Source organism: Zonotrichia leucophrys, chromosome 1A (assembly GCF_028769735.1).
Source record: "Zonotrichia leucophrys gambelii isolate GWCS_2022_RI chromosome 1A, RI_Zleu_2.0, whole genome shotgun sequence".
In the NCBI taxonomy this organism is placed as follows: Eukaryota; Metazoa; Chordata; class Aves; order Passeriformes; family Passerellidae; genus Zonotrichia; species Zonotrichia leucophrys.
The window spans coordinates 72,246,731-72,269,930 of record NC_088170.1 but is presented as its reverse complement, the minus strand read 5'-3'; the positions used below and the strand labels follow the sequence as shown (position 1 = coordinate 72,269,930).

The window sequence follows — 23,200 nt, the reverse complement described above, 5'->3', positions numbered from 1 at the left end:
AGGGAATAAAAAATGGGAATATGGGATTAGGTGGGAATCTTGGGCTGAAAATATGGGAATATGGGATTAGGTGGGAATCTAAGCCCCAAAAGAGATGAGAATATGGGATGAGGTGTTGGGAGTGCAATTGTGGGAAGAGATGGAAGAGGGTGGGGGAGAAGGTTGGGAATGGGTATGGAGTTGGGTTGGAAAGAAGGTTGCGAGTTTCTCGGAAAGGCACAGGGAATAAAAAATGGGAATATGGGATTAGGTGGGAATCTAAACCCCAAAAAAATGGGAATATAGGATTAGGTGTTGGAAGTGCGGTTGTGGGAAAAGATGGAAGAGGGTGGAGGAGAAGGTTGGGAATGGGTGTGGAGTTGGGTTTTGGGAAGAAGGTTGGGAGTTTCTCAGAAAGGCACTGGGAATGAAAAATTGGAAGATGGAATTAGGTGGAAATCTCGGGCCCAAAAAATGGGAATACGGGATTAGGTGTTGGGAGCTGTGGGAAAAGATTGAATAGGGTGGAGGAGGTGTGGCACTCAGGAGAAGAAAGTTGGGAATGGGTGAGGAGTTGGGTTGGGAAGAAGTTTGGGAGTTTCTCAGAAAGGCACGGGGAATGAAAAATGGGAATATGGGATTAGGTGGGAATCTAAACGCCAGAAAAATGGGAATACAGGATTAGGTCTTGGGAGTGCGGTTGTGGGAAAAGTAGGAAGAGAGTGGAGGAGAAGGTTGAGAATTCCCATAGGAATTCCTGAGGAGCTGTCTTGGGAAGAAGGGAATGGTCTCCCCCTGCTCCCAGTTTCTCTCCCAACACTGGAAATCCATGGGATCCAGCCATGGATCAGCACCGGGAAAGGTTTGGAAGTGGCATCTCAGGAAGGTCTGATGGACCAAGCCAGGGCCAATGGAATTCCCAACAATCCAGATCCAGCTGCCACTGGGATCGACACTTCCGCAAATCCCGGCTGCTCTTGCTATCCCAAGCCCTTATTCCATAGCTCCAGGGATGTTCCAAGAGAAAAATGGGGAAACCCAACACATGGAATAAATCTCCAATGACTCCCTGCTCTGAATTCCCTCCCAGTCCTTGGGAATGCCGGGAAAAAGGGATTTCCCGGATCCACCTGGAAGTGCAAACTCCAGCTCCACTGAGGGACCAGGAGTGGAATCTCCATCCTGGAAGGATTTCAATGGAATTTGGGGACATGGATCAGTGGCGGCCTTGGAAGTGCTGGGAATTCTTGGATTCAATGTCTTAAAGGACTTTTCCAGCCTAAACAATTCCATGATCCACGAAACAGATCCAGATGTACCGGAAAGGGATGAGGTTCAGCTGGGGGGCCCCTGCACTCCAAACTTCCAGGAAAATGGGATTTTCCAATATTCTCTTCAATGAGCTCGTTCCCATCCCGAAGTTTAACATCCCTAAAATTTGTCCGGCACCTGTGGCAAAATCCAGCGGGAAATCCGGAATCAGCTGCATCCAGCCCATTCCTGGTGCCAAAACGTCGGGAAAAACACGGATTGCTCCTGCTCCGAGCCAAAACAGGGGACAGGGAGCAGGGAATTCCAAGCCCTCTGGATCTGGGATATTCCCAGAGCCGCCGTTCCAAGGCCGCCGCTCCCATGGCAGAGGTGAATCCTGAGGATGCTCCGAGGCCACCAGGAGAAGGAAAATCCTGGGATTGGGAAGGAGCAGCCCAGGCTGAGCATGGCCGTGCTCGGAATATTTTCCTGAGGAACATTTGAGGTTCAAAGTCCGAGGATTTCAGGCTCCTGGAACTCTTCCCGTTGCCGTGGCAACGCCCGGCGTTCGTTCTCCGATGAGTTCCAACCTCGGGTGTGGGAATTTCTCCCGGCGCTTCCCGGATCCTGTCGGCACCCCCTGCCCTCAGCGCCCACATCCGGCCATTCCCAACGGGAAAACCGGACAAAAATTAGGGAATTTCGGAGCCAGAGGGGTTGGAAAAGCCCCCCCAAGGCCATCAAACCCAACCACTGCAAGGTCACCACTGATCCGTGTCCCCAAGTGCCGCCAGCAAGGATGGATGTCCCACCAAGGACATCCCAATGGGAAAATTGGGTCAAAACGATGGAATTTTGGAGCCAAAGGGGTTGGAAAAGCCCTCCCAGGAAAGGAAATCCAACCACTGCAAGGCCAACGGTGATCCGTGTCCCCAGGGAAGGATGGATGTCCCACCAAAGCCATCCCAATGGGAAAGCTGGACAAAACAATGGAATTTCAGGGCCATATCCCATGGATAAGTCGGACTAAAATTATGGAATTTCGGAGCCAAAGGAGTAGGAAAAGCCCTCCCAGACAATGAAATCCAACCACTGCAAGGCCAACGGTGATCCGTGTCCCCAGGGCCACCGGAAGCGGGATGTCCCACCAAGGCCGGGGGTCACTGGGGCATGGGACACATCTCCAGGAGATGTTCCATTGTGGACTCCACCATTCCTTACAGAAAATCCCCGGGAAAAAAATCCGGGAAGCGAAAATCCTGCCGGAAGAACTTCCCAAGAGGGAGCGGCCTCAAGCTCTGCTTGAGGGAGGTTGGGATTGGATTTTTGGGATCGTTTTCCATGGAAAGGGGGTCAGGCCTTGGCAGGGGCTGCCCAGGGAGCTTTGGAGTTGCCATCCCTGGAGGTGTCCAAGGAATTCCTGGAATTCCACTCAGGGCCCAACTTGGACTCAGTGACCTTGGAATTCTTTCCCAACCTCAGTGGTCCGAGGATTCTGGAATTCCAAACCGGCTGGGTGAGCACAATGATGATGATGATGATGATGATGATGAAGAACCACTGAGTGCGAATTCCAAGAGCTAGAATCAGGACATTCCCAGACTCCTGCCAGATTCCCAGTTCTTTGGAAGTTTTCCTCATCCCACCCTCCTGAATCCACAGTTCCCAATGGGAAAAGCCAGGAAGGGAGAGGTGGTGCTGCTGATGATGATGAAGATGAAGCATCTCCAAGTCCGAACTCCAGGATCCAGAATCAGGACATTCCCACATTCCTGCCAGATTCCCAGTTCTAGGGAACACTTCCTCATCCCATCCCCCTCAATCCACATTTCCCAGTGGGAAAGGGAGGGAAAGGGAGAGATTATGGTGATGATGATGATGATGGTGATGAAGAATCACCAATCCTGCATTCCAGGATCCAGAATCGGGACATTCCCAGATTTCCAGTTCTGTGGAATATTTCCTCATCCCACCCTCTGGAATCTGCAATTCCCAACGGGAAAAACAGGGAAGGGAGAGATGATGGTGGTGATGAAGAAGAACCACCAAGTCCAAACTCCAGGATCCAGGACCAGGACATTCCCAGATTTCCAGTTCTATGGAATATTTCCTCATCCCACCCTCCGGAATTCACAATTCCCAGTGGGAAAATCCCGGGAAGGAGACGACAAAGGAACAAAAACTCGGAGCAATTCCCACAATGAGCTCCGGATATTCCTTCCCACACCTTTCCCAGACTTTATTCCAGGTCTGTTTACCGAGTTCCTCCCGGCACAACGAATCCCGTCCGTTACCATGACAGCGCCGCTCGGAGCAGCCCGATCCCTGTTTTCCAAAGGAAAACACGGATCCCTGTTTTCCAAAGGGGCCTGGATGCTCCCCTGAGGGGAGCGGGACACACCCAAAGCTCCCTGAGGAATTCTCAGCCTGGGGATGCTCCAGAGGCTCCCGAAAATTCCTGGCAGCCGGAGGAAGGGAAGCGCAATCAGCGCTCCGGGGTTTGTTTGGATTCGCTGCTTCCACGATAATAAATATTCATGGAAAAGCACGAGGAGTGCAAATGTCTGCTCGCTTCCAGGCCACGGTTCCATTTTAATCCTGGAAAATTCCAGAGGGAAGCGGGGAAGGAGCCTGAATGCGCCAGGGAAAAGGAAACGTTCCAGCTGGAGATTCCCACATTCCCAACAGAATTCCAGGGCACTCCGCCTGGAGAATTCCCACATTTCCCACACTAAGAATCCAGGGCACTTCCCGGCTGGAGAATTCCCACATTTCCCACACTACAGAATTCCCAGGGCACTTCCCGGCCTGGAGAATTCCCTCATTTCCCACACTAGACAATTCCCAGGGCATTTTCCAAACTGGAGAATTCCCACAGGACATCCCAGACTGGAAAATTCCCACAGCGCTTTCCAACCTGCAGAATTTCCAGGGCACGCCCCAGACCAGAAAATTCCCATGGAATGTTCCAAACTGGAGAATTCCCACAACATTTCCTGGAATGGAAAATTCCCATGGCATTTTCCAAACTCGAGCATTCCCAAGTCCTCCCCCAAACTGGAGGATTCTCAGGGTACTTTCCAGACTGGAGAATTCCCAAATCATTTCCCGAACTGGAGAATTCCCAGGACAAGAGGGAACAGGAAGTTCCAGCCCTGCCGAGCACTCCAGATCCCAAGGAAAATGTGGATGAGCCCGGAATTCTCCTGGGAAGCTCCCACCCTTTCTCCCTCTGCACTGGGATCACCAAATCCCACCTCAACCCGGCCCAGCTTCCCACTGGGAATTACACAGGAAAACCCCTCCACGAGCATCATTCCAACCCCAATCCCACCAAATTCCTTCCTTATTCCCATAAAACCCTGGGAAAAGGACACCAGCAGGAGCCGTTCCCCGCTCCGACAAAATTCCTCAGCTCCTGCTGAACTTCCAAACCCCAATTTCCAAACCAAATTTTTCCAAACCCAATTCTTCCAAATCCCCATTCCCAAACCTCGATTCCCAAACCCAAATTCCAACCCCAGTTTTCAAACCCTGATTTCCAAACCCCAATTCCCAAACCAAACTCCCAAACCCCAGTCACCAAACCCCAATTTTTCCAAATTCCAATTTCCAATCCCAATTTCCAAACCTCAGTTTTTCCAAATTCCAATTTCCAACCCCAATTTCCAAACCAAATTTTTCCAAACCCCATTTCCAAACCCCGATTTCCAAACCCCAATTTCCAAATCCTGATTTTTTCCAAACCCCAATTTCAAAACCCAATTTCCAAACCCCATTTTTCCAAACCCCAATTTCTACCCCCAGTTTCCAAATCCCAACTTTTCCAAATCCCAGTTTCCAAACCCAATTTCCAAACCCTGGGAAGCTCCCGGCCGCGGGTGTGACCATCTGGACCTGCTGCTCAGGTTGGAATTAGTTTGGAATTCTTCCCTGACCTATTTTTTATCCCGAGCTGATTCCCAGACTTTCCATTGCTCCTGACAGCTTTCCGTGCTGCTTTTCCTGCTTTTTTTTTTTTTTTTTTCTCCAAGGAAAATCACGGAGATGCTCAATCCCAGGTGCAGATCCCAAGGGGAATTTAGGCCGGACCTTTGGAGGTCATTTGTTCCCAAACTTTTTTCTTGGATTAATTCCATGACCTTGCTGGCAAAGGAATTCTCAGGCTCTTCCCAAAATCCTTCCCGGCTTTTCTATCCCACCCCCAATTCCCAGTTCTGGCTATCAGGAACACGGAGCTGAGGAAAAAAAAAAAATTGGGGAAAAAGATTTTTGGGATTGAGCCAAGCTCAATTCCTGCTGCGAATTCCGGAATAAATGATCCCTGTTTTCCTTCATTTCAGTGTTTTCATGGAATTCCAGGAATTTGGGTGGGAAAGGACCTTAAATCCCATCCAATCCCACCCCTTCCCACAATCCCAGGCTGCTCCAACCCCGGACATTCCAGGGACCCAGGGGCGGCCACAGGGAATTTTCTGGGAATTCTGTGCCTGTCCCTCTCAGGCAGGAATTTTTCCCTGAATTTTTTTTCCGGCTGCTGATCCCATGACTCCGTTCCTCTGTGCTGGGAATTCCCACTGCTCCCTCCATCGGCAGCTCTGGATCCGTAAATTCCTCAGGATAATTCATGGAAATGCAACAAGTGTGGATTTTATTCCTGATCCAAACCCACTTTTCCACGGAATTTCTCCCACAGGGACATGGGAAGGATGGGAAAGATGACCCAAAGGACTAAAATTCCCAAAATATTCCTTAAAAAAGCAAATCCAACCAGAACAACGCCCACTGCGCTCCTATTCCCAGAGGATTTTCCCTCCTTGCCCCAAATCCCAGGATGCTGGGAATGAAATCCCTCGGGGATGCAAAAAGAGAGGGAAAAAATCAGGATTTTACAGCAGAGAAAATCCAGGATAATTCCAGAGCTTGGGAATGTCAGCCAGGCTGGAAAAGCAGCCTGAATCCCATGGGAATCTCTCAGACACTTCCAAGATCCAAAGTGGCAGCAGCTTCCATGGATGCAACACTGGAAAAATCCATGGATGCAACACCAGGAAAATCCATTAATCCCCCCCACCAGTCCATCCCTGGGATCCACAGGAAAGAAAAAAAAAAAAAAAAAAAAACAAAACCAAAAAACGGGAAAACCAGGAAAAATCCAACTCACCAACATCGGACTCTTTGTGGGTTTTGATGATTTCCGCCAGCTCAAAATTCCCTGCAATGATGGCCACCTGGAAAAGAGCCGGAAAAGCGGGATGAGCAGCTCCGGAGCTTCCATATGGATGGGAACAGCTGCTTTCCGTGGGGGAAGCCAAGGATTCTTCTGCCTCGGATCATCCGGGAATTCCGAGGTGCCAACGCCTTCCCAGGACAGTGGCCGGAGGGGGTTTGGGTGGCCCTGGCTTGGGGACAATCCCTGTCCCCTGGAATTCCCAGATTCCAGGCAGGAATTCATCCCAAATCCTGGAGTGCTCCCAGGATGTTGGGTTTGGATCCTGGGTAAAATCGTGGAATTTGGAAGAGGTTTGGGATCAGCCAGTCCGGCTGGATGTGCCACTGACCGTGTCCCCAAAGGATTTGGGGACATTTCCAAGGATTGGGAATGCCCTGGGCAGCCTGATCCTGATGGGAGGGGATTCCCAGCAGGCAAATTCCCAAATCCCCAAATTCCCAAATGTCCAAATCCTCAGCTCCCCAAATCCCCGAGTCCTCAAGCCCCCAAATTCCCAAATCTCAAAATCCTCAGATCCCCAAATCCCCAAGTCCTCGAGTCACCAAATTCCCAAATCCCCAAATCCTGAAGTTCTCAGGTCTCCAAGCCCCCAAATCCCCAAGTCCTCAATTCTCAAAGTCTCTAAATCCTCAAATCTCCAAATCCCAAAGTCCCCAAATCCCTAATTCTCCAAATCCCTGATTCCTCATTTCCCCAAATCCCTAAATCTCCAAATCACTAAATCCCCAAATCCTCAAACCTCCAAATCCCTAAATCCTCAAATCCCCAAACACTCAAATCCCTAAATCCCCAAATCCTCCAAGCATTCTGCTCCTTTTCCCAGGATTCTCCTCCATCCCAAAAAACCCCCACATTCCCATCCTGTTTCTGGAATTCCATGCGCTTTTCCCTCCCTCCTGCTCCAGCACTAAATGCTCATCCCAAATATTGCCCCGGTGGGACAAATCCCACCTGGAAAAATCCCTGGACATGTGACAAAATTCCCAGGAATACAGGGAAGCTCCATGGGATTCCCGGGAATTCTGCTCACCTGGAACGCCGTCTGGCTGTTGTAATTCCGGATTTCCTTGCTGGCGCCTCGGAAGAGGAGAACCCTGGCACAGCTTTCCTGGGGAAAAAAACAAACAGGGAAAACAGGAATTAGACCAGGATTGGGAGCAACAGAGCCAGGAAATTCTTCGGGAAGAAGGAGGATGAGCATTCCCTAAGGATTTGGTATTCCTGGCCCTAAAGGGAGCAAGTTATGGAATCGTGGGATTCTGGCATGGATTGCGTTGGAAGGGATCTTTGGTAACACCCAGATCCAAATTCCAAGGATTCTGCCAATTTTCCAAGGATTCCTCTCCTTTTCCAAGGATTCTGCCCCCCTATCCAAGGATCCTCTCCCTTTTGCAAGGATTTTCCTCTTTTTCCAAGGATTCTGTCCCAGCAAAACATTTTGGGAATGGGATGGATTAAACCATGGAAAGCTCTCTTGGGAAATCCCAAATCAGGCTGGGGCTCCAAGGAGGAACAGCCTCATCCCGGGATAGGGATGGATTCCACTTCTGGATTTGGGAATGGAGATCCAGGAGCATCCAGGGGTGGTGCCACCTCCCCCATGATGTCCCCTGTCCCCAAATCCCATGGATTCAACCCGGGGACCCAAACCCTGGAGCTCCAAGGAGGAACAGCCTCATCCCAGGACAGGGAATGGATTCCACCTCTGGATTTGGGAATGGTGAGCCAGGAGTTTGCTCTTGGTGTCCTGGGCTGGTGCCACCACCCCTGCGGTGTCCCCTGTCCCCAAATCCCCTGGATTCAACCTGGACCAAACTCTGACTTGAGAAACACCTCAAACAGCTTATCCAGACAGAAATGGATTCCACCCCTGGATTTGGGAATGGGGAGATCCAGGAGTCCGGTGGTGCCACTTCCCCCAATGTCCCTGTCCCCAATCCCAAGATTTACCATGGATGTCTTGAGACCAAACAGGGGCTCCAAACAGCTTATCCCAGGGCAGGGATGGATTCCACCCTCTGGATTTGGGAATGGGGATCCAGGAGCATCCAGGGGTGGTGCCACCTCCCCCATGGTGTCCCCTGTCCCAAAATCCCACAGATTTCACCATGGGATGTTCTGTGGAACCCAAAATCAGGGGCTCCAAGGAGGAACAGCCTCATCCCAGGGCAGGGATGGATTCCACCCTCTGGATTTGGGAATGGGGAGATCCAGGATTGTCTGGGGCTGGTGCCACCACCCCTGCAGTGTCCCCTGTCCCCAAATCCCCTGGATTCAACCCGGGGACCCAAACCCTGGAGCTCCAAGGAGGAACGGCTTCATCCCAGGACAGGGATGGATTCCACCCTCTGGATTTGGGAATGGGGAGATCCAGGATTGTCCGGGGCTGGTGCCACTTCCCCCGCAATGTCACTGTCCCCAAATCCCACAGATTCCACCACGGGATGTTCTGTGGAACCCAAAACCAGGGGCTCCAAGGGGGAACAGCCTCATCCCAGGGCAGGGATGGATTCCACCCTCTGGATTTGGGAATGGGGAGATCCAGGAGCATCCAGGGTCGGGTGCCACCCCCCTGTGTCCCCTGTCCCCAGATCCCATGGATTCAACCCGGGGACCCAAACCCTGGAGCTCCAAGGAGGAACAGCTTCATCCCAGGACAGGGATGGATTCCACCCTCTGGATTTGGGAATGGGGAGATCCAGGAGTACCCAGGGGTGGTGCCACTTCCCCCCCAATGTCACTGTCCCCAAATCCCACAGATTTCACCATGGGATGTTCTGTGGAACCCAAAACCAGGGGCTCCAAGAACATCCCAGGACAGGGATGGATTCCACCCTCTGGATTTGGGAATGGGGAGATCCAGGAGTGTCCAGGGGTGGTGCCACCTCCCCAGATGTATCCCTGTCCCCAAATCCCATGGATTCAACCCAGGGACCCAAACCCTGGAGCTCCAAGGAGGAACGGCTTCATCCCAGGACAGGGAATGGATTCCACCTCTGGATTTGGGAATGGTGAGATCCAGGATTGTCCGGGGCTGGTGCCACTTCCCCCATGTAGTCCCCATCCATGATCCCCAAAATCCCACTGGGCAGATGTTCCACCTATTTGAAACCAATGGGGATGTTCCTGAGTAGGAATCAAGATCACAAACCAAGGGGCTCCAAGAACAGCTCACCAGGGCAGGGATGGATTCCACCCTCTGGATTTGGGAATGGGGAGATCCCGGGCTGGTGCCACCTCTCCTGCGGTGTCCCTGTCCCATCCCTGTCCCTGTCCCGTCCCACCTGGTTGTAGAGGGCGCAGATGTGCAGGGCGGTGTTTCCTGAGGCGTTCTGCGCCGCCATGTCGGCTCCGTAGAACAGGAGGTGCTCCAGGTGCTGCACGTGCCCGTAGCGACAGGCCTGCTCCGGAAAACATGGAAAAGCGGGAATCAGGGAGCGGTGGGACCCGGAGGGATCCTCCCCCCCCAAAAAAAATCCCCAGGGAATCGTCCATTCTGTGGGAATGGGTGTGGCTGCTCACAGCTCCACCTGGACACCCATGGGATAAATCGGCTCCGGATCAACAGGAAAAGTTTGGATCATCCCAGATCTGGAGGCTCCTCCAGCTGGGTGGTGGCTCGGGATGAACTCAGCGCCCCGAATCTCTGGAAAATTGGGATGCTCTCCTTTGGATGTCCATCCCAGGATTCAGGGATCAGCTGAGGAGGATGGAGGCAGAAGGGAGGGTTGGATCCATAAATTGGGATCACAGGACACATCCCTGGATTTCCTATCCCCAGCTGGGTGTCGTGGGAGATATTCCAGTGGGATCCCATCCCTCCTTCTCCCAAAGGATCGGGAAGCACAAAGCTTGGGATTCCTGACTCCCAATCCAAGTGTTTCTCCAAGTTCCCTTGGAGAAAGGGGATTCCACATGGAAAACAGGAATAGGCACAACTGGGATTTGGATCCAGGATCCCAAAGTGTTCTCCTTGGAGCCAGCCATCCTTTGGGAAGATCCCAACCACCGGGAGAGGCCAGAAAATCTGGGATGGAGGCAGAGCTGGCCCTGTCCAGCCATCAATCCCAGAGATGGGACAACCCCATCCACGGACACCATTCCCAGAGTCCAGCCCTCAGTCCAGGCACGGAACCCTCCCATCCATGGGCACCAGGAGAACATTCCCAGAGTTCAGCCTTTAATCCCAGGAATCGGACAACCCTATCCATGGACAGCATTTCCAGAGGCCAGCCCTCAGTACGGGCATGGAATGGTCCCATCCACTGGTACCAGGAGAGAATTCCCCACCTAGTGGATCTCCATCCATGGGCACCAGGAGAACATTCCCAGAATCTAGCTCTCAACCCTAGGGATAGAGCCACCCCATCCATGTCACCAGGAGAACATTCCCACAGTCCAACCCTAAACCCCAGGCATGGAATGAGCTCATTCACGGACAACATTCCCATGGCTGGATCCCATTCCTGCGGATCTTGTACCACCTGGTGGATCACCTGCTCTCCACCACCTGGTGGATCTCCATCCATGGGTACCAGGAGAACATTCCCACTGATCCCATCGCCATCCCATCCCAGGAATGGACTCCCATCCATGGGTACTAGGAGAACATTCCCGTGGCATGGATACCATTCCTGCGGGTACCAAAACATCCTGGTGGATCCCATCCATGGACCCAGACACCTGCAGCCAAATCTACCTCATGCCATGGGCCACCGGCAGGAAACATTCCCGATGTGTCAATGGAATGGAACCATCCCATCCATGGGTACCAGGAGAACATTCCATGGCTGGATCCCATTCCTGGATCCCATGCCACCTGGCAGATCTCATCCATGGGCACTGGGAGAACATTCCCGCAGCCCAACCTCAACTCGTGGAATGATCCCATCCATGAGCACCAGGAAAACATTGTCCTCCTGCTTGGATCCCATCCCTCATCGATCCCATCTGCACCTGGTGGATCTCACCATGGCACAGGAGAACATTCCCAGCAGCCCAAACCTAAACCTCAGCATGGAATGATCCCATCCATGAGCACCAGGAGAAATTGTCCTGTGTCCGTACCTTTTGGTCCCTCCCTCGATCCCATCCCTGTGGATCCTGTCACACCTGGTGGATCTCCATCCATGGGCACCAGGAGAACATTCCCACAGTCCAGCTCTCAATCCTGGGAATGGAACCATCCCATCCATGAGCACCAGGAGAACATTCCTACAGCTGGATCCCATTCCCAGATCCCATTCCCACCTGGTGGATCTCCATCCATTGGCACCAGGAGAACATTCCAGCAGCCCAAACCTAAACCTCAGGCATGGAATGATCCCATCCATGAGCACCAGGAGAACATTCCCGTGGTGTGGAATGGAATGGAACCATCCCATCCATGGGTACCAGGAGAACATTCCCGTGGCTGGATCCCATTCCTGCAGATCCCATCCCACCTGGTGGATCTCCATCCATTGGCACCAGGAGAACATTCCCGCAGCCCAAACCTAAACCTCAGGCATGGAATGATCCCATCCAGGAGCACCGGGAGAACATTCCCGTGGCCGTGTCCTGTCCCTTGTGGATCCCATCCCCTTGGATCCCATCCCTGTGGATCCTGTCACACCTGGTGGATCTCCATCCATGGGCACCAGGAGAACATTCCTGTGGCTGGATCCCATCCCCATGGATCCCACTGCACCTGGCAGATCTCCATCCATGGGCACCAGGAGAACATTCCCACAGTCCAGCCCTCAATCCCAGGAATGGAACCATCCCATCCATGAGCACCAGGAGAACATTCCCATGGCTGGATCCCATTCCTGCAGATCCCATCCCACCTGGTGGATCTCCATCCATTGGCACCAGGAGAACATTCCCGCAGCCCAAACCTAAACCTCAGGCATGGAATGATCCCATCCATGAGCACCAGGAGAACATTCCCGTGGCCGTGTCCTGTCCCTTGTGGATCACATCCCCTCGGATCCCATCCCTGTGGATCCTGTCACACCTGGTGGATCTCCATCCATCGGCACCAGGAGAACATTCCAGCAGCCCAAACCTAAGCCTCAGGCATGGAATGATCCCATCCATGAGCACTGGGAGAACATTCCCGTGGCCGGATCCCATTCCCACGGATCTCCTTTCACCTGGTGGATCTTTATCCATGGGCACCAGGAGAACATTCCCACAGTCCAGCCCTCAATCCCGGGAATGGAACCAACCCATCCATGGGTACTAGGAGAACATTCCCATGGCTGGATCCCATTCCTGCAGATCCCATCCCACCTGGTGGATCTCTGTCCATGGGCACCAGGAGAACATTCACTCAGCCCAGGCCTAAACCTCAGGCATGGAATGATCCCATCCATGAGCACCAGGAGAACATTCCCGTGGCTGTGTCCTGTCCCTTGTGGATCCCATCCCCTCGTATCCCATCCCTGTGGATCCTGTCACATCTGGTGGATCTCCATCCATGGGCACTGGGAGAACATTCCCATAGTTCGGCCCTCAATCCTAGGGATGGAACCATCCCATCCATGGGTACTAGGAGAACATTCCCGTGGCTGGATCCCATTCCTGCAGATCTTGTACCACCTGGTGGATCTCCATCCATGGGCACCAGGAGAACATTCCCACAGTCCAGCCCTCAATCCCGGGCATGGAACCATCCCATCCATGAGCACCAGGAGAACATTCCCATGGCTGGATCCCATTCCTGCAGATCCCATCCCACCTGGTGGATCTCCATCCATTGGCACCAGGAGAACATTCCCGCAGCCCAAACCTAAGCCTCAGGCATGGAATGATCCCATCCATGAGCACCAGGAGAACATTCCCGTGGTCGTGTCCTGTCCCTTGTGGATCCCATCCCCTCGTATCCCATCCCTGTGGATCCTGTCACACCTGGTGGATCTCCATCCATGGGTACCAGGAGAACATTCCCATAGTTCAGCCCTCAATCCTAGGGATGGAACCACCCCATCCATGAGCACCAGGAGAACATTCCCACAGCTGGATCCCATCCCCATGGATCCCATTGCACCTGGTGGATCTCCATCCATTGGCACCAGGAGAACATTCCCGCAGCCCAAACCTAAACCTCAGGCATGGAATGATCCCATCCATGAGCACCAGGAGAACATTCCCGTGGTGTGGAATGGAATGGAACCATCCCATCCATGGGCACCAGGAGAACATTCCTGTGTCCGTATCCTGTCTCTGTGAATCCCATCCCTGTGGATCCTGTCACACCTGGTGGATCTCCATCCATGGGCACCAGGAGAACATTCCCACAGTCCAGCTCTCAATCCTGGGAATGGAACCATCCCATCCATGAGCACCAGGAGAACATTCCTACAGCTGGATCCCATTCCTGCAGATCCCATCCCACCTGGTGGATCTCCATCCATTGGCACCAGGAGAACATTCCCGCAGCCCAAACCTAAGCCTCAGGCATGAAATGATCCCATCCATGAGCACCAGGAGAACATTCCTGTGGCCGTGTCCTGTCCCTTGTGGATCCCATCCCCTCGTATCCCATCCCTGTGGATCCTGTCACACCTGGTGGATCTCTGACCATGGGCACTGGGAGAACATTCACTCAGCCCAGGCCTAAACCTAAGCCTCAGGCATGGAATGATCCCATCCATGAGCACCAGGAGAACATTCCCGTAGTTCAGCCCTCAATCCTAGGGATGGAACCACCCTATCCATGGGTACTAGGAGAACATTCCCATGGCTGGATCCCATTCCTGCAGATCCCATCCCACCTGGTGGATCACCTGCTCTCCACCACCTGGTGGATCTCCATCCATGGGCACCAGGAGAACATTCCCATGGCTGGATCCCATTCCTGCAGATCCCATCCCACCTGGTGGATCTCCATCCATGGGCACCAGGAGAACATTCCCACAGTCCAGCCCTCAACCCCAGGCACGGAACCCCCCCATCCACAGCTACCAGAAATACATTCCCGTGGCCGGCTCGCATTCCCTCTGATCCCATCCCTGCGGATCCCGTTCCCGCGGGTCCCGTGGCACCTGGTGGATCTCCTGCCAGCCGTTCTCGTCCACGCAGCCCAGGCGGGCGTAGTCGTGCAGCAGCAGCTCGCAGCAGTACGGGTCCCCCCCGACCATGGCACTGTGGTACAGCGGCGTCAGCCCCCGGCTGTCCTTGTAATCCGGGGATGCTCCCAGATCCAGCAGCGTCTGCCCGGGAAACAGGGAATGGCCCCGTGGGAACGGGAACGGTCCCTTGGGAACGGGAATGGTCCCTTGGGAATGGGAAATGGTCCCTTGGGAACAGGGAACATCCCCTTGGGAATGGGAACGGTCCCTTGGGAACAGGGAACATCCCCTTGGGAATGGGAAATGGTCCCTTGGGAACAGGGAACATCCCCTTGGGAATGGGAACGGTCCCTTGGGAATGGGAAACGGTCCCTTGGGAACAGGGAACATCCCCTTGGGAATGGGAACGGTCCCTTGGGAATGGAGAGCGGTCCATTGGAAACAGGGAACGGTCCCTTGGGAATGGGGAATGGTCCCTCGGGAAATGGGGAATGCTCCTATGGAAAAAGGGAATGGTCACGTGTGAATGGGAACATCCACTTGGGAACAGGAACACATTCTTGGAATGGGGAACAGTCCCATGGAAACAGGGAATGGTCCCTTGGGAAGGGGGAATGGCTGGGATGAGGGAAACACTTCATGTCCATGGGAATTGGCTGGGGAGAGGGATGGAGGGAAATGGGGGAAAGGAGGAAGGGAGGGAGGGAAGAAAGGAAGGAAGAAAAAGAGGAGGAAAAAGGAGGGGGAAAAAAAAGGAGGGAAAAAAAGGAGGAGAAAAAAGAAGGGGAAAAAAAGGAGGGGAAAAAAAGGGGAAAAAAGAAGGGGAAAAAAGAAGGGGAAAAAAAGAGGGGAAAAAAGGAGGGGAAAAAAGGGAAAAAAAAAGGAGGGGAAAAAAAGGGAGGGGAAAAAAAGGAGGGGAAAAAAAGGAGGGGAAATCTGGGAAGGGGAAATCTGGGAAGGGGAAATCTGGGAAGGGGAGAGGAAAAGGCAGGGAAAGAGCAGAAGGAGGGAGGGACAGAGGAGAAAAGGAAAATCCGGGAAAGAGGAGGGAGGGAGAGAAGGAGAGAGGGAAGGAGGGATGGAGGGGAGGAAGGAGCAAAGGAGGAAAAAGGGAGGGAGGGAAGGGAAAGAAGGAAGGGAGGAAAAGAAGGGAAAAAAGGCAAGGAGAAAAGGATGGGGGGAAAGGGAAAAGGGAAAGGGAAAGAAAAAGGGAAAGGGAAAGGGAAAGGGAAAGGGAAAGGGAAAGGGAAAGGGAAAGGAAAAGGAAAAGGGAAAGGGAAAGGAAAAGGGAAAGGGAAAGGGAAAGGGAAAGGAAAAGGAAAAGAAAAGGAAAAGGAAAAGGAAAAGGAAAAGGAAAAGGAAAAGGAAAAGGAAAAGGAAAAGGAAAAGGAAAAGGAAAAGGAAAAGGAAAAGGAAAAGGAAAAGGAAAAGGAAAAGGGGAAAGGGGAAAGGGGAAAGGGAAAGGGAAAGGGAAAGGGAAAGGGAAAGGGGAAAGGGGAAGGAAAAGGAAAAGGAAAAGGAAAAGGAAAAGGAAAAGGAAAAGGAAAAGGAAAAGGAAAAGGAAAAGGAAAAGGGGAAAGGGAAAGGGAAAGGGAAAGGGAAAGGGAAAGGGAAAGAAAAGGGAAAAGGGAAAAGGGAAAAGGGAAAGGAAAAGGAAAAGGGAAAGGGAAAAGGAAAAAGGAAAAGGAAAAGGAAAAGGAAAAGGAAAAGGAAAAGGAAAAGGAAAAGGAAAAGGAAAAGGAAAAGAAAAAGGAAAAGGAAAAGGAAAAGGAAAAGGAAAGGGAAAGGGAAAGGAAAAGGAAAAGGAAAAGGAAAAGGAAAAGGAAAAGGAAAAGGAAAGGAAAAGGAAAGGGAAAGGGGAAAGGGAAAGGGGAAAGGGGAAAGGGAAAAGGGGAAAAGGAAAGGAAAAGGAAAAGGAAAAGGGAAGGAAAGGGAAGGAAGGGGAAAGGAAGGAAGGAAAGGGGAAAGGGGGAAAAGGGGAAAGGAAAAAGGGAAAGAAGGGAAAGGGAAAGGGAAAGGAAAAGGAAAAGGAAAAGGAAAAGGAAAAGGGAAAGGAAAAGGAAAAGGAAAAGGAAAAGGAAAAGGAGCAATGCGGACGGAAAGCCCCGGCACTGACCAGCAGGGCCGCGTGATTCCGACACCTCACGGCTTTGTGCAGCGCCGTCATCCCCTCGCGCGTGCGGAAGTCCAGGTGGGCGCCGCCGTTCCGGAGCGCCTTGATCATCTCGGCGCTGAGCTCCAGCTGCGCCGCCGCCGTCAGCGGGCACTCTGGGAACGAGGCACATCCATGGAATGCCCGGCACAACCGCGGGAATGTCTCCCCATGTGGATCTCACTTCCAGCTGGAAGTGCCCACCGAGATCTCCTCGGGGTTTGGGATCGGATCCATTGGAATGGGAATGAGGGTCAAATTTGGGAGCTGCTCCCTCCCAGGTATTCCCAAGGATCTGCAGAGCAGCGGGAGTGGGAATTGGGTGGAAAATTCCAGGATTAGGCAACAACAGCAGAGCAGCCAAAATATCTCGGGAATGGGATCTGGCAAACCATGGGTTCTGCTTGGCCCCTTGGGAATTCCCAAATCTGGTGCTACCAATGGAAAAATCCTCATCCTGGGTAAGGGGTGGATTCCAATCAGGAGAAGCCTCTGGATGCTCCCAGCTTTCCCTGAGGTTGCTGCCACGAATCCCACAGATCCTGCTGGGAATCCCAAGAATTCCAGGATTCCCTCATTCCCTTGGGATGCAGATGGGATTCCCAGAGGAGAGTGGGAATTGTGTAATTTAAGGAATGCTGTGGGATTGGGTCTGGAAACCCCATGGATACAAAAGGGAGAAGGAAAGGCTGGAATTCCGTGTCCTTGGCCAGTTTGTCCTGGCAGGAAATCATGGAGAAAGGGCCTGGAATCAATGAGGGAATTAAGGAATGCCCGGGATCCAGATTGGAAAGGGGTCAGGCCTTCGCAGGGGCTGCCCAGGGAGCTTTGGAATCCCATCCCTGGAGGTATCCAAGGAATTCCTGGAGGTGGCACTCAGGGCTCTGGGCTGGGGATCAGGCCCAGCTTGGATTCAGTGACATTGGAATTCTTTCCCGAGCTCAATAACTCCATGATTTGGAGAAGGGACATTCCAAGGTCATCTCATCCCTATCCCTGAGATCATTCCCACCCCATTCCAAGGGCAGGGACAACCCCACCATCCCAGTGCCCAGCCTGGCCTTGGGCACTGCAGGGATCAGGGGCAGCCCCAGCTGCTCTGGGAATCCCTTCCCAAAATCCCAGCCCAGGCTCCCTCTCCAGGGAATTCCCTCCATTCCCAGCTCTCCCAGCCTGGCATTGGATCCATCCCCACCCCGACTCCTCTCCAGGAAGGGATTTTGGGCTCTGGGGGCTTCACTGGCAATCTCAGCACTCCAGGAAGGGTCTCCCTTCCCTTTGCCATCCCCAACTTCCATAAAAACCCCTGGGGATGGATTCTGAGTGTCCCAAATGCCAGAATGGTTTGGGTGGGAAGGGCCCTTCAAGCCCATCCCATTCCAAGCCCACCATCCCAGGCTGCTCCAGCCTGGCCTTGGGCACTGCAGGGATCAGGGGCAGCCCCAGCTGCTCTGGCAATGCCAGCCCAGGCAGGAATTGCTCATTGCCAAGATGCCACCCATGGCTGCCCTCTGGCAGTGGGAGCCATTCCCTGGGTGCTGTCCCTGCAGGCCTTGTCCCCAGTCCCTCTGCAGCTCTGCTGGAGCCCCCTGGAATGTGCTGGAAGCTCTCTCTGGATCCTTCCCCTCTCCAGGAGAACATTCCCAGTTTTCCAAGCCTGGCTCCAGCTCCCTTTCCCTCCCCCATTCCCAATTCCCGCAGCAATTTTTCCCCCACGTCATTTCAGGGATTTTGAATCCTCCTTTGTAATTCCAACGTTTCCCTGGGCTCCTCTCCCTCTCCCGCTGTCCCTCATTAAATATCCCTCGTTAAACATCCAAGGATTTTTTCTTCCCTCTTTTCTCCGGCAAAGCCATCCCTGGGGTTTGGCTTTCATTCCAGAACAACGGAAACTTATCCCGGATCCGGGGCTTTTTTCATTCCCACTTTTTCAATGTCCCCACAGGTAGCAACTGTGAATTTTTTTGGCTTTTTCATCCCTTTCAAATCCCGGGAATCTTTCCTGGAATATCTTCAATATCTTCCCAGCAACTGCAAAACGGGAACAGCCTCAAACGGGGCTGGAATTGCTCCCCAAGGTGGATTTTCCTGTATTTTTCCATCCAAGAAGAGCTTGGAAAATGGGAATAAATCCTCGGCACAGCTTAAAACCTTTCCCAAAATCCATTGAAATGAAGATTCCCAAAGTTTGGAATCCATGGGATCAGCTCAGGGTGTCCCAGGAAGCTCAGGGGATTTTATGGCTCATCCCAGTTATTCCCAGTCCATTTATGGGATTAAATCCTGCAGGAAACCGTTTTTCCCAGCAGGATTTTCCAGTTTTCCATGGGGCGCTTCCCATGGGATCCCCAATGATGCGCTCCCAAAAATTCCAACAGGAAAAGTGCTGGCTCATTCCCGACTCATTCCCATCCTGCTCTTCCAGCATCCAGCCCAGACTTCCTGGGAAATGCAGGGGAAACCAACCAACATTCCCAAAAAAACCCAAAGCTCCCAATCCAGGAATTTCTGAGAGATTCCAATCCCTTCATCCAACAGTGGCTGGGATTGGAAACGGGAATGGGAAGGGAAAATATTCCAAGAGGAGAAACGTGGGATCGTATCCCAGTGAACCCCAAAAGGGATTGGGAAGGGAAGAGCTATCCCTAAGGAATGTTGCATTCCCAAAATCCCGTGGAAAGTGGGAATTGCACCACAAAACCCCAAAAAACAACTGGGATAGGGCGGGAAAAATTCCAGAGGAAAGCCTGGAGGAATTCCAGGAAGGAATTGGGAATGTTGAGCTGATTCCTTCTGGGAAGAACTCCCGAATCCCGAGGAAAACATGGAACTGACCTCCGGTGTCGGGATCATGGAAGTTGGGATCCAGCCCCTTTTCCAGCAGCCGGCAAACCTTCTCCGAGTTCAGCATCTGCACGTATTCCATGAATTTCTTCAGGTTCGCCTGCATTCGGGAAAAATCACAGTGTTAACATCCTGAAATTCCGGGAAAAGCCACCGGGGAAAGATCCCCATCCCAAAAATCCAAGAAAAATCGGGATAACAGGATGGAATTCCGTCAGGATGGGACACAAATCCATGTGGAAATGTCGAGAACTGAGGGGAAAATTTGGGAAGAGCTCCAAGGAAATGGAGAAGTTGAAGCCGGATTTCACATCCACGGAAAAAATTCCAATTCCAACATTGCTCATCTTAATTCCATATGGAAAAATGATCCTTTCTAGAAGGGATGAATCCCAAAAATGCCACATTTCCATTTTTATTTGGATGATTTTCAGTTGGAAAATTGGGAAAAAAACCTTGGAAATGCCAAGATGGATGGGGAAAAGGTTTGGAAGGGAAATTGGGAATTCTGGAATGGTTTGGGTGGGATGGGAACTTAAAAATCCCATCCCATTCCAAGGACATGGAGTCCTCCCATTATCCCAGGTTATTCCAACAATTCCAGGGATGAGGCAGCTGAAGATTCCTTGGAACTGCTGGATCATCCCATGGGAATCCAGGCTGCCAGTGCCTCCCCTCTATCCCAAATTTTGGGATTGGAATTTTGTTCACCTGAGCCGGAATTCCCAAAGATTCGCCTTGAATTCCCAAATTGTTGGGATTTTTCCTGTTTTTTTCCTGGCTGGATGAAACCATTATTAAATTCCCAAATCATTGGGATTTTTCCTGTTTTTTTTCCTGGCTGGATGAAACCATTAATAAATTCCTGGATTCTGAGGATTGCAGAGGCAGGAATGGCTCCGGTGGGAAAATCCCAGCTCCCACATTCCCAGATTTCCAGACTTTTCATTGGAGGATTTTTTTGGGAGCTTATTCCAACCCGGAAAAAGTCCTGGAAAATCCCAAGAGCTGGAATTCAGGCTGGCCGTGCCCTTGGAGCCGGGAGAGGCCGGAGCAAATCCATGGATCCGCCTCCCGCTGCCAGGCAGCGGCAAATGGGTTCATTGATCCCACAGAAACGGGGAATTATGGATTTGCTGCCACGCCGGGACAACGCGGAGCCTCTGGAATTGCGCATCTCCTCCCAATGGGAATCTCCAGGGCCACGGCACCGGGAATCCTGGAATGGTTTGGGTGGGAAGGAACCTCAGATCCCATCCCAATCCTGTCCCATTCCAAAGGCAGGGACTCCAGGAAGGGTCTCCCTTCCCTTTTCCATCCCCAGCTTCCATAAAAATCCCTCAGGATGGATTCTGAGCTTCCTTGATCCCAAAATCCTGGAATGGTTTGGGTGGGAAGGGACCTTCAAGCCCATCCCATTCCAACCCCACCATCCCAGGCTGATCCAACCTTTCCTTGGATATTCCAGGGATGCAGGGCCAGCCCAGGCAGGAATTCCTTCCCAAAATCCCACCCCAATCTCTCTTTTCCAAGGAATCCTGTCCATCCCTTTGAATCCCAGAAAATCCAACATTTTCCTGCCCGAGGAACCGGACAGAGCCACAAATCCCAGGAAAGCCCCACCCCGGGACACAGAGGCAGCGCAGCCACTTTTCCAAGGAAAACCTCAATATTAAACACACGGAAGAGCAGGAATTCCCAGAAACTGAAGCAGGAATTCCCTGGATTTGAAGGATTGAAGGATAAACCCCCACCCCGCCAGGAGCTGAGGCAGGAATTCCCAGAAACTGAAGCAGAAATTCTCAGGAACCAAAACAGAAATTCCCAGGATTTGAAGCAGAGACCCACAGAAAGCACAGCAGGAATTCCCCAAAAAACCAAAGCAGGAATCCTCAGAAATTGAAGGAAAAAATTCCCAGAAACTGAAGCAGAATTTCCCCAAAAATCAAAGCAGGAATTCCCAGAAACTGAAGGAGGAATTCCCCAAAAACCAAAGCAGGAATCCCCAGGAACTGAAACAGAATTCCCCAGAATGTGAAGCAGAAATTCCTAGAAACTGAAACCGGAATTCCACGGGAACTGGAACCAGAATTCCCCAGCTCCCAAACCTCACGGAATCTCCGTGCTGAATTCCAGCCGTTCCCTGGATGACCCCATTCCGGGAATGATCCCTGCCCATTATCCCAGTATTCCCATGGAATCTCCGTGCCGAATTCCAGCCCCATTCCCAGCTCCGGGAATAATCCCTGCCCGTTATCCCGATGTTCCCATGGAATCTCCGTGCTGAATTCCAGCCCCATTTCAGGAATGATCCCTGCCCATTATCCCAGTATTCCCATGGAATCTCCGTGCTGAATTCCAGCCCCATTCCCTGCTCAGGGAATGATCCCTGCCCATTACCCCAAAATTCCCATGGAATCTCCGTGCTGAATTCCAGCCCCATTCCCAGCTCCAGGAACAATCCCTGCCCGTTATCCTGATGTTCCCATGGAATCCCCGTGCTGAATTCCAGCCGTTCCCAGGATGACCCCATTCCGGGAATGATCCCTGCCCATTATCCCAGTATTCCCATGGAATCCCCGTGCTGAATTCCAGCCCCATTCCCGACTCAGGGAATGATCCTCAGCTCCAGGAACGATCCCTGCCCGTTATCCCGATGCTCCCATGGAATCCCCGTGCTGAATTCCAGCCGTTCCCTGGATGACCCCATTCCGGGAATGATCCCTGCCCGTTATCCCAATATTCCCAAGAAATCTCTGTGCTGAATTCCAGCCGTTCCCTGGATGACCCCATTCCGGGAATGATCCCTGCCCGTTATCCCGATATTCCCCGGATCCGGTACCGTTCCCGAGGCTCTCCGGGTGTCCCGGTGTCCCCGTGCCAGCCAGGATCCCATCCCTGCTCCCGCTCCCTCTGGATCCAGCTCCAATCCCAGCCTTTGTTCCCGGGAGCTGCTCCAATCCCAGCTTTTCCCGGGAAAGGTCGATCCGTGCCCGCTCCAACGGGCACGGAATGAGGATGGATCGGCCGGAATTGTCCCTTCGGCTCCTACCCGGCATTCCCAAATATCCAAGGGACTGGAAAAGCCCAGGGAATGCCACAAAATCCCACGGGTTCTGGAAAGGCAGCAGCCCAAGGGAAAGGGAAATGGGAAAAGCAAAAGGGGGGAAAAGAAGGAAAAAGGGGAAGGGGAGGAAAAGGGGAAAAAAGGGGGAAAAAGGGGGGAAAAAGGGGGGAAAAAGGGGGGAAAAAAGGGAGGAAAAAAGGAGGAAAAAAGGGGGAAAAAAGGAGGAAAAAAGGGGAGGGGGTAAAAGAGCAAAAAAGGGCAAAGAAGGGAAAAGAAGGGCAAAAAAAGAGGAAAAAAAAAAAGGAAAAAAGTGGAAAAAACCGAGAAAAACAGAGAAAAAAGAGGGGGAGGAAAGAGAAAAAAAAAGAGAAAAGGGAAAAAATGGAGAAAAAAAGGGAGAAAAAAAAGGGAGAAAAAAGGGAAAAAATGGAGAAAAAAAGGGAGAAAAAAAAGGGAGAAAAAGGGAGAAAAAAGAGAGAAAAAAAGAGAGAAAAAAAGAGGGAAAAAAGAGAGAAAAAAGAGAGAAAAAAAAGGGGAAAAAAGAGAGAAAAAGAGAAAAAAGAGAGAAAAAACAAAGGAAAAAAGAGAGGAAAAAAGAGAGGAAAAAAGAATAAAGA

General features: G+C 52.0%; 1 protein-coding gene across 3 annotated transcripts in view; it reads right to left on the bottom strand.

Moving 5' to 3' along the window:
• The window catches only part of SHANK3 (SH3 and multiple ankyrin repeat domains 3), a 179,682-nt gene that overhangs the window by 107,337 nt on the left and 49,145 nt on the right, over positions 1 to 23,200 (bottom strand). For all 3 annotated transcript variants that reach the window (XM_064703124.1, XM_064703126.1, XM_064703125.1), the window contains exons 6-11: positions 19,508 to 19,616; positions 16,637 to 16,788; positions 14,494 to 14,661; positions 9,748 to 9,864; positions 7,494 to 7,571; positions 6,395 to 6,461 (exon numbers count right to left, since the gene is read on the bottom strand). In XM_064703124.1, coding sequence (XP_064559194.1) covers positions 6,395 to 6,461; positions 7,494 to 7,571; positions 9,748 to 9,864; positions 14,494 to 14,661; positions 16,637 to 16,788; positions 19,508 to 19,616 — 691 coding nt within the window. The remainder of the gene's footprint in view (positions 1 to 6,394; positions 6,462 to 7,493; positions 7,572 to 9,747; positions 9,865 to 14,493; positions 14,662 to 16,636; positions 16,789 to 19,507; positions 19,617 to 23,200) is intronic.